Source organism: Cibotium barometz, chromosome 3, assembly GCF_041138505.1.
Source record: "Cibotium barometz isolate CiBa-2024 chromosome 3, ASM4113850v1, whole genome shotgun sequence".
NCBI lineage: Eukaryota > Viridiplantae > Streptophyta > Polypodiopsida > Cyatheales > Cibotiaceae > Cibotium > Cibotium barometz.
The window spans coordinates 31,368,797-31,380,570 of NC_141048.1; the positions used below are offsets into that span (position 1 = coordinate 31,368,797).

Consider the following 11,774-nt stretch of genomic DNA (forward strand, 5'->3'; position numbering starts at 1 on the left):
GTTTTTGATTATCCATGCCTACATTAAGCTATTTGTTAATTACTCACTACTCACATCTTAATTATCATCTAATCACTTTGTTAATGATGTTGATTCTAGTATTTGATCCACCATAGCTCATCACATTGCTGTAATTTCAACACGTTTGGTACAAAATCAAGTGGCAAGGCCATCAAGGCTTCAAGTGAGCAATTCCCATTTTGATGGCTTCAAATGATTTCTTCTTTGGATGCTTCAAACCTTGCAATGGTGAGCCAACTACTCTACCATAGCCTGAAAATGTTTACATTTTTTAAACTAAAAAAGGAAAAAAGAGAGCATCACCTTTCAATACAAGATTTACTTCTCACCATTTAGGCTTCATTGAATGCATTTTTGAACCAATTGGTCAAGAGATATGAGTAATGAGGTCTCCATTCCATTACTTGATTGTATGGGGATTATCATGATGATCATATGCAATCTTGTATCTTCAATTGGAGCATTAGGGAAACCCTAAGCAACATTTGGGAAATTTGAATTCATTTTCAGCATTGTAGGGTAGCTAAGGATTCCCATGGTTCAATTGGTGGCATTGGAATCCTTTCATGCATTGTTACATGCCATTGGAGAGTTGTAGATGCCATTCATAGCCATTTTCATGCTATGAGATGTCACATGACATGCATGATTGGGTTCATATGAATATGGAGTGTTGATGTATGCCATTGATCATGTGATGCAAATTATATGAGGTATGCTATATGCTCTTGTGAAGAGGCACATGTTTGAGCATTTTGAAGGGAAAGTAATTGAAAGTGGTACTTGGAAGACATCTTTATAAAGCTCACCCTTGCAATCCTCATCATCACCATTAAACTCTTGTATTGGTAGAAATTGGCATGCATCTATAAGTGCCATTTGTAAGTGAACTCCTACTTCTACTCTTCTATTGCAAGCTATTTTCGTTGTAGAATCTAGTTTATGGTAGAGGAGTATCTTGGCATATAGGCAGAGAGACCAAGTGGAGAGTTTCCTTGAATCTTCCTTGCCGTGAGTGCCTTAGTAAAGCGATAAGGAAGAGGATTAGGTACACCGGTGGTGAAGACTTGGTCCAAGCCCTTGCTCTCAGATTTCAAACTTGAGTAAGGGGGTTATAAGATCTTGGCTAGGAGATTGGCAAGCTTCAACACTCTACATCGACTTTCAAGTACTTATAAAGGATGCATTTTGTTGGGCAAAGATTTGGCAAGCATGGGATATAGTGTTGCAATTGATTTTCAATCGAGTTTATATTGAGATTTGTTGTAAAAACAAAAGAGGTGCTGCCAATTTTTTTTGCAAAAGCACTTATGCAAGGCACTTGAGGTTACATTTGGATGCCAAGTTATAAATTGATGAGGTTCATGCCTTTAAATGGGTCCGAGACTTTACCAATGCAAAGGGGAAGTGCGGATTGCAATTTGGAGAGAATCTTGATTGTTTTTTTGCTGTGTCACTAAACCCTAATTCAATCCAAGAGGGTTAGAGTTGCTTTAAAGGTGTTTACATAGTGTCAATCTACTCTCCAAGGGCTACATTTAGAGCCCTCAAGTGTTTGATTCGGACTTTGTTTACCTTTCCAATCGGCAAGTCTATACGCAAGACAAAGGGGGGACCCAATCAAGAATAGAGCATTAAGTGAGAGATTTGAGCATGTTGGGAAATTGCACACACCATCAGCTCCCCGAAAAAAAAGGCCTCTTGATTTCGGCACCATTGACTTGGTCAAAAGACCATAGTTGACCAATTAAAGAGTATAAAATAAAGGATAGTTGCCGATCAAATGTGGTCAAGGCATTGGCATGGATGCGCAGGGCTTGTTGAGAGAATTCCATCAAGCTAAAGACTTCCAAAATTGGCCTCCATTTGATCGAGATTTGGTCACTTTGGTGATAAAGTTGACTTTTCCAAAAAAGTCAAAATAGAGAATAGTACAAGTTTAACCGAGTGAAAGGAAACTACATACATGGATAGAGCATTGAGATACCTCTCTATAGAGCCAAATATCATTCAATTTGGAGTTTGGAACCCTTCCAAAAGTCTTGTGAGCAATTGAGATCATGTCGAAGACCAAACTCAACAAGGGTAACTACAAGGAAGCTCTTGAGTATGAAGCGGGCACATTGAAAGCAAGATAAGAAGCAAAAAATCAAGTTGCTCAAGGAGCTTTGCAAGAAGAAATTTATGGCAACACCAATGAAGGGATGCATCAAGAGGCAAATGTTTCACAAATCCCTAAAGAAGGCGGGGACATGAACATGAATAACATGTTTAATCTCATGCAAACCATGATTGAAAGGATGGACCAGAGATTTCAATTCATGGTGGACAAGTTTGATTCCATGAGCAAGGAGTTGCATAATGGGATCTCAAGCTTGAGTCAAGATGCGGATAAAGGCAAAGAATCTTACGGTGGACCTATGTTGCATCCATATGCACCAAACACTTTTCCACCAATGGGACCACAAGCTTATGGATCTTTTGTGGGACGTTCACATGCAAATGCATTGCATACTCCTCAAGCTAGTATGCACCATGTTGATGGAAATCATGGGTCTATTCTTGGAAAGAACAAGATGCCTTTGTCATTGATGCATCAAGGTGGAACAAGTATGCCCGGTATGCCTATGCATGGTCCTATGAATGGGGTTTTTTCAATGCAAGGGAGAAATGTGGACAAAAGCAAAGACATAATCAAGGATGAATGGAAGTTGGAATCATCCACACATGAGTGGACAACACTTTGATGATATGGGTCATCATCCAAACATGAGTGGACAACACTTTGATGAGATGGGTCATCATCCTTCACACATGAGTAGTCATCACTTTGATGAGATGGGTTATCATTTTAATGGAATGGAACCTAATCATGGTAGACCTCATCACTTCAATGAGTTTGGGGGAAATCATGTTAGACCAATAGAGCATAGACTTCATGCTCACCTCATCAAGGTGGTGATGAAGATGAGTTTAAGTCATTGAAGGACAAGTTGATTTTTACCAAGTTCAAGGGTGAAGGCTCAACCAACTTGAGGAGTTTAAAGAATGGATGGATAAGATGGAGCTTTACTTTGTACTTAGTACTCGTAGTGATAGGGACAAGGTTTTGTTTGCTACTTTGCATCTGGAAGGTTATGCCCATGCATGGTGGCGGCACTTGAATGCTCATGTATGTTTGATCACTACTTGGGATGATTTCAAGAATGAGATGAGGAGAACCTTTGTTTCAACCCTTAGTAGATCAACGATGGTGGAGAAATGGGACGATCTCACTCAAACGAGCAATGCCAAGGACTATGTGCACAAGTTTATGAAGTTTTCAATTCATGCGAAAGGCTTGAGTGAGGGGTACAGATTAAGGAAGTTTATCAAAGGGCTACAAAACAACATCAATGTTGATGTGGATGCTCAAAGGCCTGACACCATCAAAGAGGCCATGCTTCTTGCGGAGATCTATGAGGCAGCGTTATACACATGCTAGTGCATTAAGGAATGGATTTAGGGTTGATCTTGGCACTTCAACTTTGGGAAAATCTTCAAGTGGAGTTTCTTATCACACGGGTCCTCCTAGATTCCTAACCGTCTGTGAAAGAGGTGGAAGAGGAAATTTCAGATTTGGTAACTCTTTTTCTCGACCTCCAAATGGTGATGGGAAGAAAGTTGATGTGAAAGCACCCAACAAGAGCAAGGTTTTGGGAGAAGATTTTATATTAATGACTTGAAGGAAAAGGTTTTGTGCTTCAAGTGTGGTGACAAATGGAATAAGGATCATTGGAAGGCTCGTAAAGGCTAAGAAGATGACCCTAAGTATGATTCCCACACCAAACCTTGCCATGAAGAAATTAAGGAGGATGTGGATGAGTATGAGGAGTACTTTGAAGATGCCAACAATGAAGTTGAGGATGTAGAGAAGGATGGTGAATTTCCCTTTGATTCGGGTGGATTAAAGGAGGGAGATGTTGACTATGATGATGGGTTACTAATGCCTATGTGTGCATATCATGCCAAATACAATAATATGGCTACCCTATGCAATATCTCAAGTGATGCCTATGATGGTTGCAAAGGAACCAATACATTAAGGTTGAAGGCATACAATAATGGAAGGGTGGAACATGTTTTGATTGATAGTGGAAGCACACATAACTTTATCATCACCAAATCCATGTGCAGTCTCAAATTACAGCCCGTAGCTTTATCTTTGTGGCATGAGGTTCAAGTGGCTCATGGAGCAAATATGGATTGCACATTGGTATGCAAGGATGTGCGGTTGATTCTCACAAATGATTATACTTTTTGCAAGGCTGATTTACTTGTATTGGATATGGGTCCCATTGACATTGTCACTTGGGATGTGATTGGTTGGCAACTCTTGGGTTGCTTCACATGAATTTACAACAAGGGTATATGAGTTTTATGTATGGAAACCATGAGGTTACATTAACCGGAACTCATGTGCCAAGTATCAAGATGATCAATGCAACACAACTCAAGAGGGAGCTAAAGAAAATGGGATGCATATACGTTTTATAGCTTTTCCGCTTTTTGCCGAGTTTGCTCATAATAGCACACATCATGAGCGCATTGGTATGTCACCTTTTGAGGCACTTTATGGGTACAAAGTGAATATGCCAATGATGGTTCAAAAGTAAGAAGGAGTGAATCATAATGCAAAACATGAGATGGAAAAGTTGGATGCACTCTTTAAACAATGCAATGCTAATATGAAGAAAGCTCAAGAAAGGATGAGACATTATGCTAATGCTCATTGGAGGTCATTGGAGTTTATGGAAGGTGATTAGGTATTCTTGAGGATTCCCAAGACAAGATATGGTTGTCTCAAGGGCACGACAAATACCAAGCTAGCTCATTGCTACTATGGGCCATACAAGGTGGCGAGGTGTGTTGGTGAAGTTGCTTACCAGTTGGCACTTCCATCAACCTCAAAGATTCATGATGTTTTCCATGTATCACATCTCAAATCTTACCTTGGGCTAGAGGTATTTGTGAAAGATGAATTACCTCTAGTGAATGAGGAGGGAATGATTGAGTATGTGTCGGAAGCGATTTTGGGTACAAGAGAAAGAGTTCTTCGCAAACCATACATTAGTGGAGTAGTTGGTCAAATGGCAAGGAGGACTCTACACTTTTATTGTTGAAGATAGCACTAGGGCATTCTTGGCTGATGTCTCACACATAGGTGTCATGGGAAAAAGCGCACTCCAAAGAGAAAAGATCCCCCCTTAATCCTTCCACAGGCAGATTTAGAGGATGTTACACTCTTCATTTTGATGGAGCTTTTAGGAGGAAAACAGGTCAAGCTGCAGGTGGTGTCATAATTCATGATCCTCAAGGGGATGTCTTTCTCAAGCAAGGAGAAGTTCTGAAGGGGATAAATTCCAAAAACAAAGTAGAATATTCCACTCTTGTCATGGGTCACAAATTATGCTTGGATCATGGGGTAAAAAGGTTAAATGTTAATGGTGAAGCACTGTTGTTAATTTAAAAAATTCCAGGCACTTGGGCATGCAAAAATTGTAATTTAAACGCTTGAATAAGGCAGGTAAGGAAGCTTATGCAGGAGTTTGATGTCATACAAGTCACTCATCTAGCCATGGATAGCAGCAAGGAGGCATATGCACTAGCCAATGACAAGCTAGAGACACCTTTTCTAGGAGATGTCAAATTTCAAGAACCCTTATTCGAAGGTCAGGACCACCTTTAGGAGATCATACAGTTTTTGGAGGTAGGGGAAAGCCCAACTCACATGACAAGGGAGAAAAAATGGTGGTTGGCAAGGAAGCTCGTCAGGTAATTACTCACTACATGAAGCAAGCAAAGAAGCGGAGGAGGCTAAAGTTGAATCAAGGTCTGTTTCCCTCAATATCAAGCAAGAAATAAGGGAAATATTAAACATTTTGGATCAACTCACTAATCAAAACTAGCAGTTTTTCCAATTTTGGTCCCAAGATTTAAAATTAGGGGCGGATCCCTCAAAATATGGTCCTCTCCCATCCATGGCTCCAAACATATGGAAAAGCTAAATCAGTAGAAGACTAGGCTACTGTTCAGAGAAGCATAGCTGGCTCAAAAGTAGCACTTTGAATAGCATGCTCCCTAAAAGCAGTCCTAAAAGTTCAATAAGATTTAGACTGCAAATGAACCATATTGGATATTGGACATTGAGGATAAGACAGAAAATGTAGTTGCATGGTGCTGTAACTAACCCATCATCTATCCTATTTATAAAGTCTACTTTGTGAATATTAGAAATATTCCTCCTTCTTAAAAATAACCACAACAAAGAACATATCACATAACATAACAACTTACACTGCATGATTAAGAAATACCTTTTTAATAAAAATAAATAATGACTAAAATAATCGAGAGATATTACCTTCCAAAACTTTCTCTTTGGATAGTAAGACAACCCTATTGTTCACAACTTGGCTCCTATGAACATAAGCAACAACAATGTATTAAAGCTTATAATAAGCATCACCAAAATAAGTGAAGTATAAAGAGAGCCTAAAACCAATGAAATGTGATAGAAATGATCATTACTCAGAGACACTTTGTCAAAACCAGATATAGCTTGGGACCAAGATATATATCATGTACATGAAGCTATTTATAAATAAAAGAATACAACAACTTAGCTATGGTGCAAAAAAAAAACAAAAAACATAGCAACAAAACACTAAACTTGGACTCCTGAGTTAGAACAGTACTAAATAAAGATTGTAAGCAACAAATAAGCATTCAAAAAATAATAAATATTACCTTTACAACCCGCTGCTTTGATGTTAACACAACCTTGTGGCTCCAACCTTGCTCCTATAAAAATGAACAACAATATTACATTAGAGCACAACTTGAAGAGAAAAAAACACAGCAAAGGAGCTATGGTGCATAGAAGAGAAATTTCACGTGAGAAAATGGACATAACTTAGTGAGGTTTTTTGCAAATAAGATGAAATTTGAGGAGAAGGTAGCTATGGCAGAGAGGAAGCTACCTGTAAAATTATGTGAAGAAAGAAGCAGAGATGTAGAGGATATGATGAAATTGAATTTCGTCAAAAAATAGGGGGAGAATAGAAAGGTAGACAAATGAAAAAGGAGGGAGAGTAGAAAGTTGAACATAAAAAAAGGTAAAAAATGAAATACATTTTTCAAACTTCCATGTGGTGCTAACCACAATGTACATCTAACATGAAAGAATAGTTAATGGTGAAAACCATAAGGACATTTGACATTTCTCTATTTTTTAAAGTTATGGGCTCTATTTTTTTATTGAACTAAGAGATTCGGCAAAGATATGACATTTCTCTATTTTTTAAAGTTATGGGCTCTATTTGTTTATTGAACTAAGAGATTGGGCAAAGATATGACAAAAATATCCATGTTACATAGATTTGGAATTCTAGCTCTCTCATCAGTTAGGCCATTCTTTTTTTATTCACTCCTGAAGGGGCAAAATGGAGAGTCCATATTTCTCCTAATATATTGGTGACCACTATATAGCTTATGGAGACTTTTGTATGTAAAGCATTTTGGGCACCACATTTTCGTTAGTTTTTCAAAGGTATTGCTTTTTGTGTATAATGTTCATTCATTATGAGAGAGAGAGAGAGATTGTAGGAGATGATGAAATCTACGAAAGAGATTGGATTACTTATTGAATTGGAATGGATTTGTGCCTATGTCGAACCTATCGTCTTGGAATGAACCCAACAAGTTAGTAGTTTTGCTACACTATAGTAAAGACACTGTATAATTTGTTTACAACTTGGTGATGTGAGTCAAGTTGTGATCGGTGACGTTATGATACCTATCATTCGTGTCCCAAATTGTAAGCTTTGGTGGGCATTGGCATTGGATGTAAGGTTGTTATGAGATTAATAGGGAGATGCAGGCCCAATATGAAAAGGGAAAATAAATATTCACATTCCAATTCGTGGATGATGGAGGAGCTCTATTTGAGCATTTGAGTGAAATTGTCCTCAACCCCTACCCATCGAAGTCAAGTGAGGCTACTTGTACAAAGAAAGTTGTCATGGAAAGTGCATTTCTTGCTTATTTGAGCATTTGAGTGAAATTGTCCTCAACCCCTACCCATTGAAGTCAAGTGAGGCTACTTGTACAAAGAAAGTTGTCATGGAAAGTGCATTTCTTGCTTATCTTTTAGTTAAATATAATTCGTAAAATGTGATATATAATAGTAGTTTTATGATATAATACAAATGTTAATAAGTAGTGTGATGTGAGATAATAGTGGTTTTGGTTTTATGAGATAATATAAATATTAATAAATAGTGTGATGTGAGATAATAGTATATATAATAGATTAACATAGTGTGTTTGTGTGTGTGTGTGTGTGTGTGTGTGTGTGTGTGTGTGTGGTGTCTGTTTTGATGCTTGGATTGTTTTTTTTTAAAGCCAATGGCAATTTAACATTTTCAGCTGTAATTTCGGGGTAGTTTTACAGCTATGGAAACCCCATTAGACTCCAACATAGTGTTCGAGAAAGATGTGCCTTAGCTTAACTTTCGGCCTACCAGTTGAAAAAAAAAACCAAAACCTTTGAAGTTTGGACCAAAAATAAAAAGGTGGTACCTGAAAGAAAAGCAGATTGACTACAGGTATGTGGCTTTTATTGAGAGAACCCTAGGCCAACAGTAAAAATATGGACAAAAAAAAGGGGAAGTATTGGAGAAGGAGTCTCCCAAAGGGTGTACAAGTGAAGCCATGTTGGAAGCTTCCATTCAGCTGGGTTATGAGATCTCCCAGGGGACGAGTCATCCTTTGTGTTCGAAGGTGATAGATGGAGGTGGATATGAGCTTGTAACTCTGTTTTGTTGTAAAGCTGTTTTTGGAATTATATATATATCAAAGTGGGATCGGATCGTTTTGGCGAAATGATGCGATCCGACTCTGAAAATTTGAAAACCGCAGTTGTATATATATATATATAACTCTTGTTCCTTTAAAAAATGTTAATTTACAAAAAAGTATGGCTATTTTATTTGGGTTAGGTGAAAAATGCAGAATTGTGTGTCCTATAGAGGAAAAAAGCTTCTTTTTAGGAGTACTGGGAAGAGACACATCTCTTTAAATTAATATCGGGTATGTACCCGATTGCACCTTTGATGGACTCTAGAGAAAGAGCTATTAAACTACGAGCAGATTATTCCAACGCCACACCCAGTTCAGACCTCGCTTATGGCACACACTCCTCCATCCTCTGTAGTAGTTTGGCCTGCTTCGAACCTCGCATGGCTCATGCACCACAAGTTCACTTGCGAGCCCCCGGTTATGGTGAACGCACGGCAACTCGAGGGTGGCGGCGGCCGCGGCCAGCAGAACGCTAGTGAGAAAGCATTCGAACTGTCGAACTTGGACCAGATCTACGACTGGTACACAGAAGTTGCGTTGTTCTATGGCCCCCGCGAGAAGGGCGCGTTGCTGGTGGGCACGGAGAACGTGGCCGCAGTGCTGAAGAGTGCCCTGGAAGAGCTGCTGGTGCACTGCCCTTGGGCGGCCGGCCGGCTCCGTGTGAACGAGGTGGAGCGGAGGCTCGAGGTGCAGTGCAATGGGCAAGGTGTCCAATTCGTGGCTGCGCGCGCCGACTTCACACTGGCAGAGCTGGGCGACATCACATCGCCCGACCCTTCTTTGGATCTCTTGTTTCCTCGCTTGCAGGCAGACGAGGACATGCACACGCTACCGATCGTCGCATTCCAGGTTAGTGTTTGGCGTTCTTCTTCTTCTTCTTCTTCTGTTCAAGCTGCGCCCTGGACTCGTTATTTCAATGCAAGGGTAGCTGAATGTTGGTTTTGCCTTTTCCCCCCTTCGAATTACTTTGTTTTCCATTTTTTAAATTTTGCTGCTTAATTACGCTTGCCTTAATCTTTGAAAGCTCCTAGCTAGAGAAACGTTGCTTAATCTTTGCTTCCTTCCTCTAATATTCATGTGGGCATTCTTCTTAGTCAAAGTGAAGCTAATCGCTCTAACCTTCCCGGCATGGCCTACGTTGATATTTTTCTTGGTTTGAAGCAGCTCTAGTGAAATCATTGCAATTTTGTCAGCCTTTAGAGTGATGGCATTGACACATTGTGGTGGTGGTGTATGTTCTTCCAGGTTACTAGGTTTCAATGTGGGTCTTTCACTCTAGCCCTCAAGAACCAGCACGCGCTCATGGACGGATGTGGAGCGGCTGTCTTCTTACAAAGCCTGTGTTCTGTAGCCAGAGCAGCGGGCCTACCGACCCTGTTAGATAATGCAAGCAGAAGGGAGCGTATGAAGCCACGAGACCCAATCTCGCCTGCTATGGACCTGCCACATTTTATCAAGAAAGGAGCTACCATGCCTCATTTTGGCGTGGCAAAGAAGTATTCATTTCGTGGAGACGCTCTAGAGGATCTGAAGCGCGAAGCATTGCTGCGTGGGAACACCTTCGGCATGACCTCTTGCTCACGGTATCAAGCTCTCGCGGGCTTTCTGTGGATGGCTAAGGCCAAGAGCTTACTTGGGCAGAACGCAGTATCTGCTGATCAAGAGCTAGCGTTGAGGGTGTCTGTGAATGTGAGGGAGAGGATTCTGCCCTCGCTCACGCGTGGCTATCTGGGGAACGCACTCTTTTTTGCCATTGCGAGGGCCACTGTGCGAGAGCTCCAAGAGAAGCCCTTGTCGTTTGCAGTGCACAGGATCAAATGTGCCGTCTCCACTGTCACACCAGAGTGTGTTCAGGCGCAGACGGACCTCCTGGAGCTGTTGGGAATGGGCACCCGCCTCGACTACTCCTCCCTTGCAGCTCCATCCCTTGTAGCACTGCCCTTCTATGATACAGACTGCGGGTGGGGAGCTCCCATCTATTGTGGGCGCCCCAGTCGGCAACTCAGCAACATCTTCATGATATTAGAGGGCATGCGCTGCGGCGTCCACGATCCACCCTCTTGGAACGTGCTGGCTGTGTTTCCCACGGAGAAGGAGCACCTCTTGTTTGAGGAGGCCATCAAGGCGCACCGCAATTAGGTTTGCCTCGACACGTATTTATTTTGGCTCGTTTAAAAAATACTTGCTCTTTTTAGCCCTTTTTCCCCAACTATAGTTCTGAAACGATTGTTAATAATATATCATTCGACAAACAGAAAAAGCTTTGTCATAAATTAATATAATATTATAATGTGTCATGTCATGAATTATGAAGCATATAATATTATATTACGTTATGTAATAAATTATTTTAAATAATTTAACAATGACATTATCTACTCAAGTAAGGAAACACGAGAGTCAAAGAAACTATACTTTTGTGTATGTCGCATACTTTCTTCCACACCTGTGGCTTTTAGCACTTGTATGGTTGGATAAAAGATGTTTTGCCTTTGAGCCACCCTTTTACTAGGTAGATATTTCTGGTGTGGGGGGTTTCAATTTCTAAGTATAAGTAAGCAATTGTTAATAATTATTTCACGGCTTTGTATATCATTCAAGCCCATCAAAGCCATTGCCAACCGAGAGCCCTCCAACAAAGCTAAGAAAACACTCGAAAATAAGTTGCCATAAATTATTATGATATTTTAATATGTTATGCTATAAATTATGAAACATATAAATAGTATATTATGCTATGTATGCTCAATAATAATATTTTCAGGGGACATCAAACCATTATCATAATAGACTCTTTGATGTTCATCTTGATGGCTCTAACCTCTTCTTTTGTCCGTCCTGTCTTCTCAAGT

General features: G+C 40.1%; 1 protein-coding gene across 1 annotated transcript; it reads left to right on the top strand.

The window, feature by feature from the left end:
* The first annotated feature begins 9,222 nt into the window (after positions 1-9,222).
* On the top strand, positions 9,223-11,122 carry LOC147639952 (omega-hydroxypalmitate O-feruloyl transferase-like). The gene is made up of 2 exons (XM_086775557.1): positions 9,223-9,771; positions 10,168-11,122. The coding sequence occupies exons 1-2, from the start codon at positions 9,250-9,252 to the stop codon at positions 11,059-11,061; spliced, it is 1,416 nt and encodes a 471-aa protein (XP_086631683.1). The 5' UTR covers positions 9,223-9,249; the 3' UTR covers positions 11,062-11,122.
* Positions 11,123-11,774: the final 652 nt, after the last annotated feature.

Bases quoted from the DNA above. Each gene is read 5' to 3' on its own strand.
- LOC147639952 (XM_086775557.1), top strand. From the start codon at position 9,250: ATGGCACACACTCCTCCATCCTCTGTAGTAGTTTGGCCTGCTTCGAAC. The intron at 9,772-10,167 runs GTTAGTGTTTGG...ATGTTCTTCCAG, and splicing joins TACCGATCGTCGCATTCCAG to GTTACTAGGTTTCAATGTGG.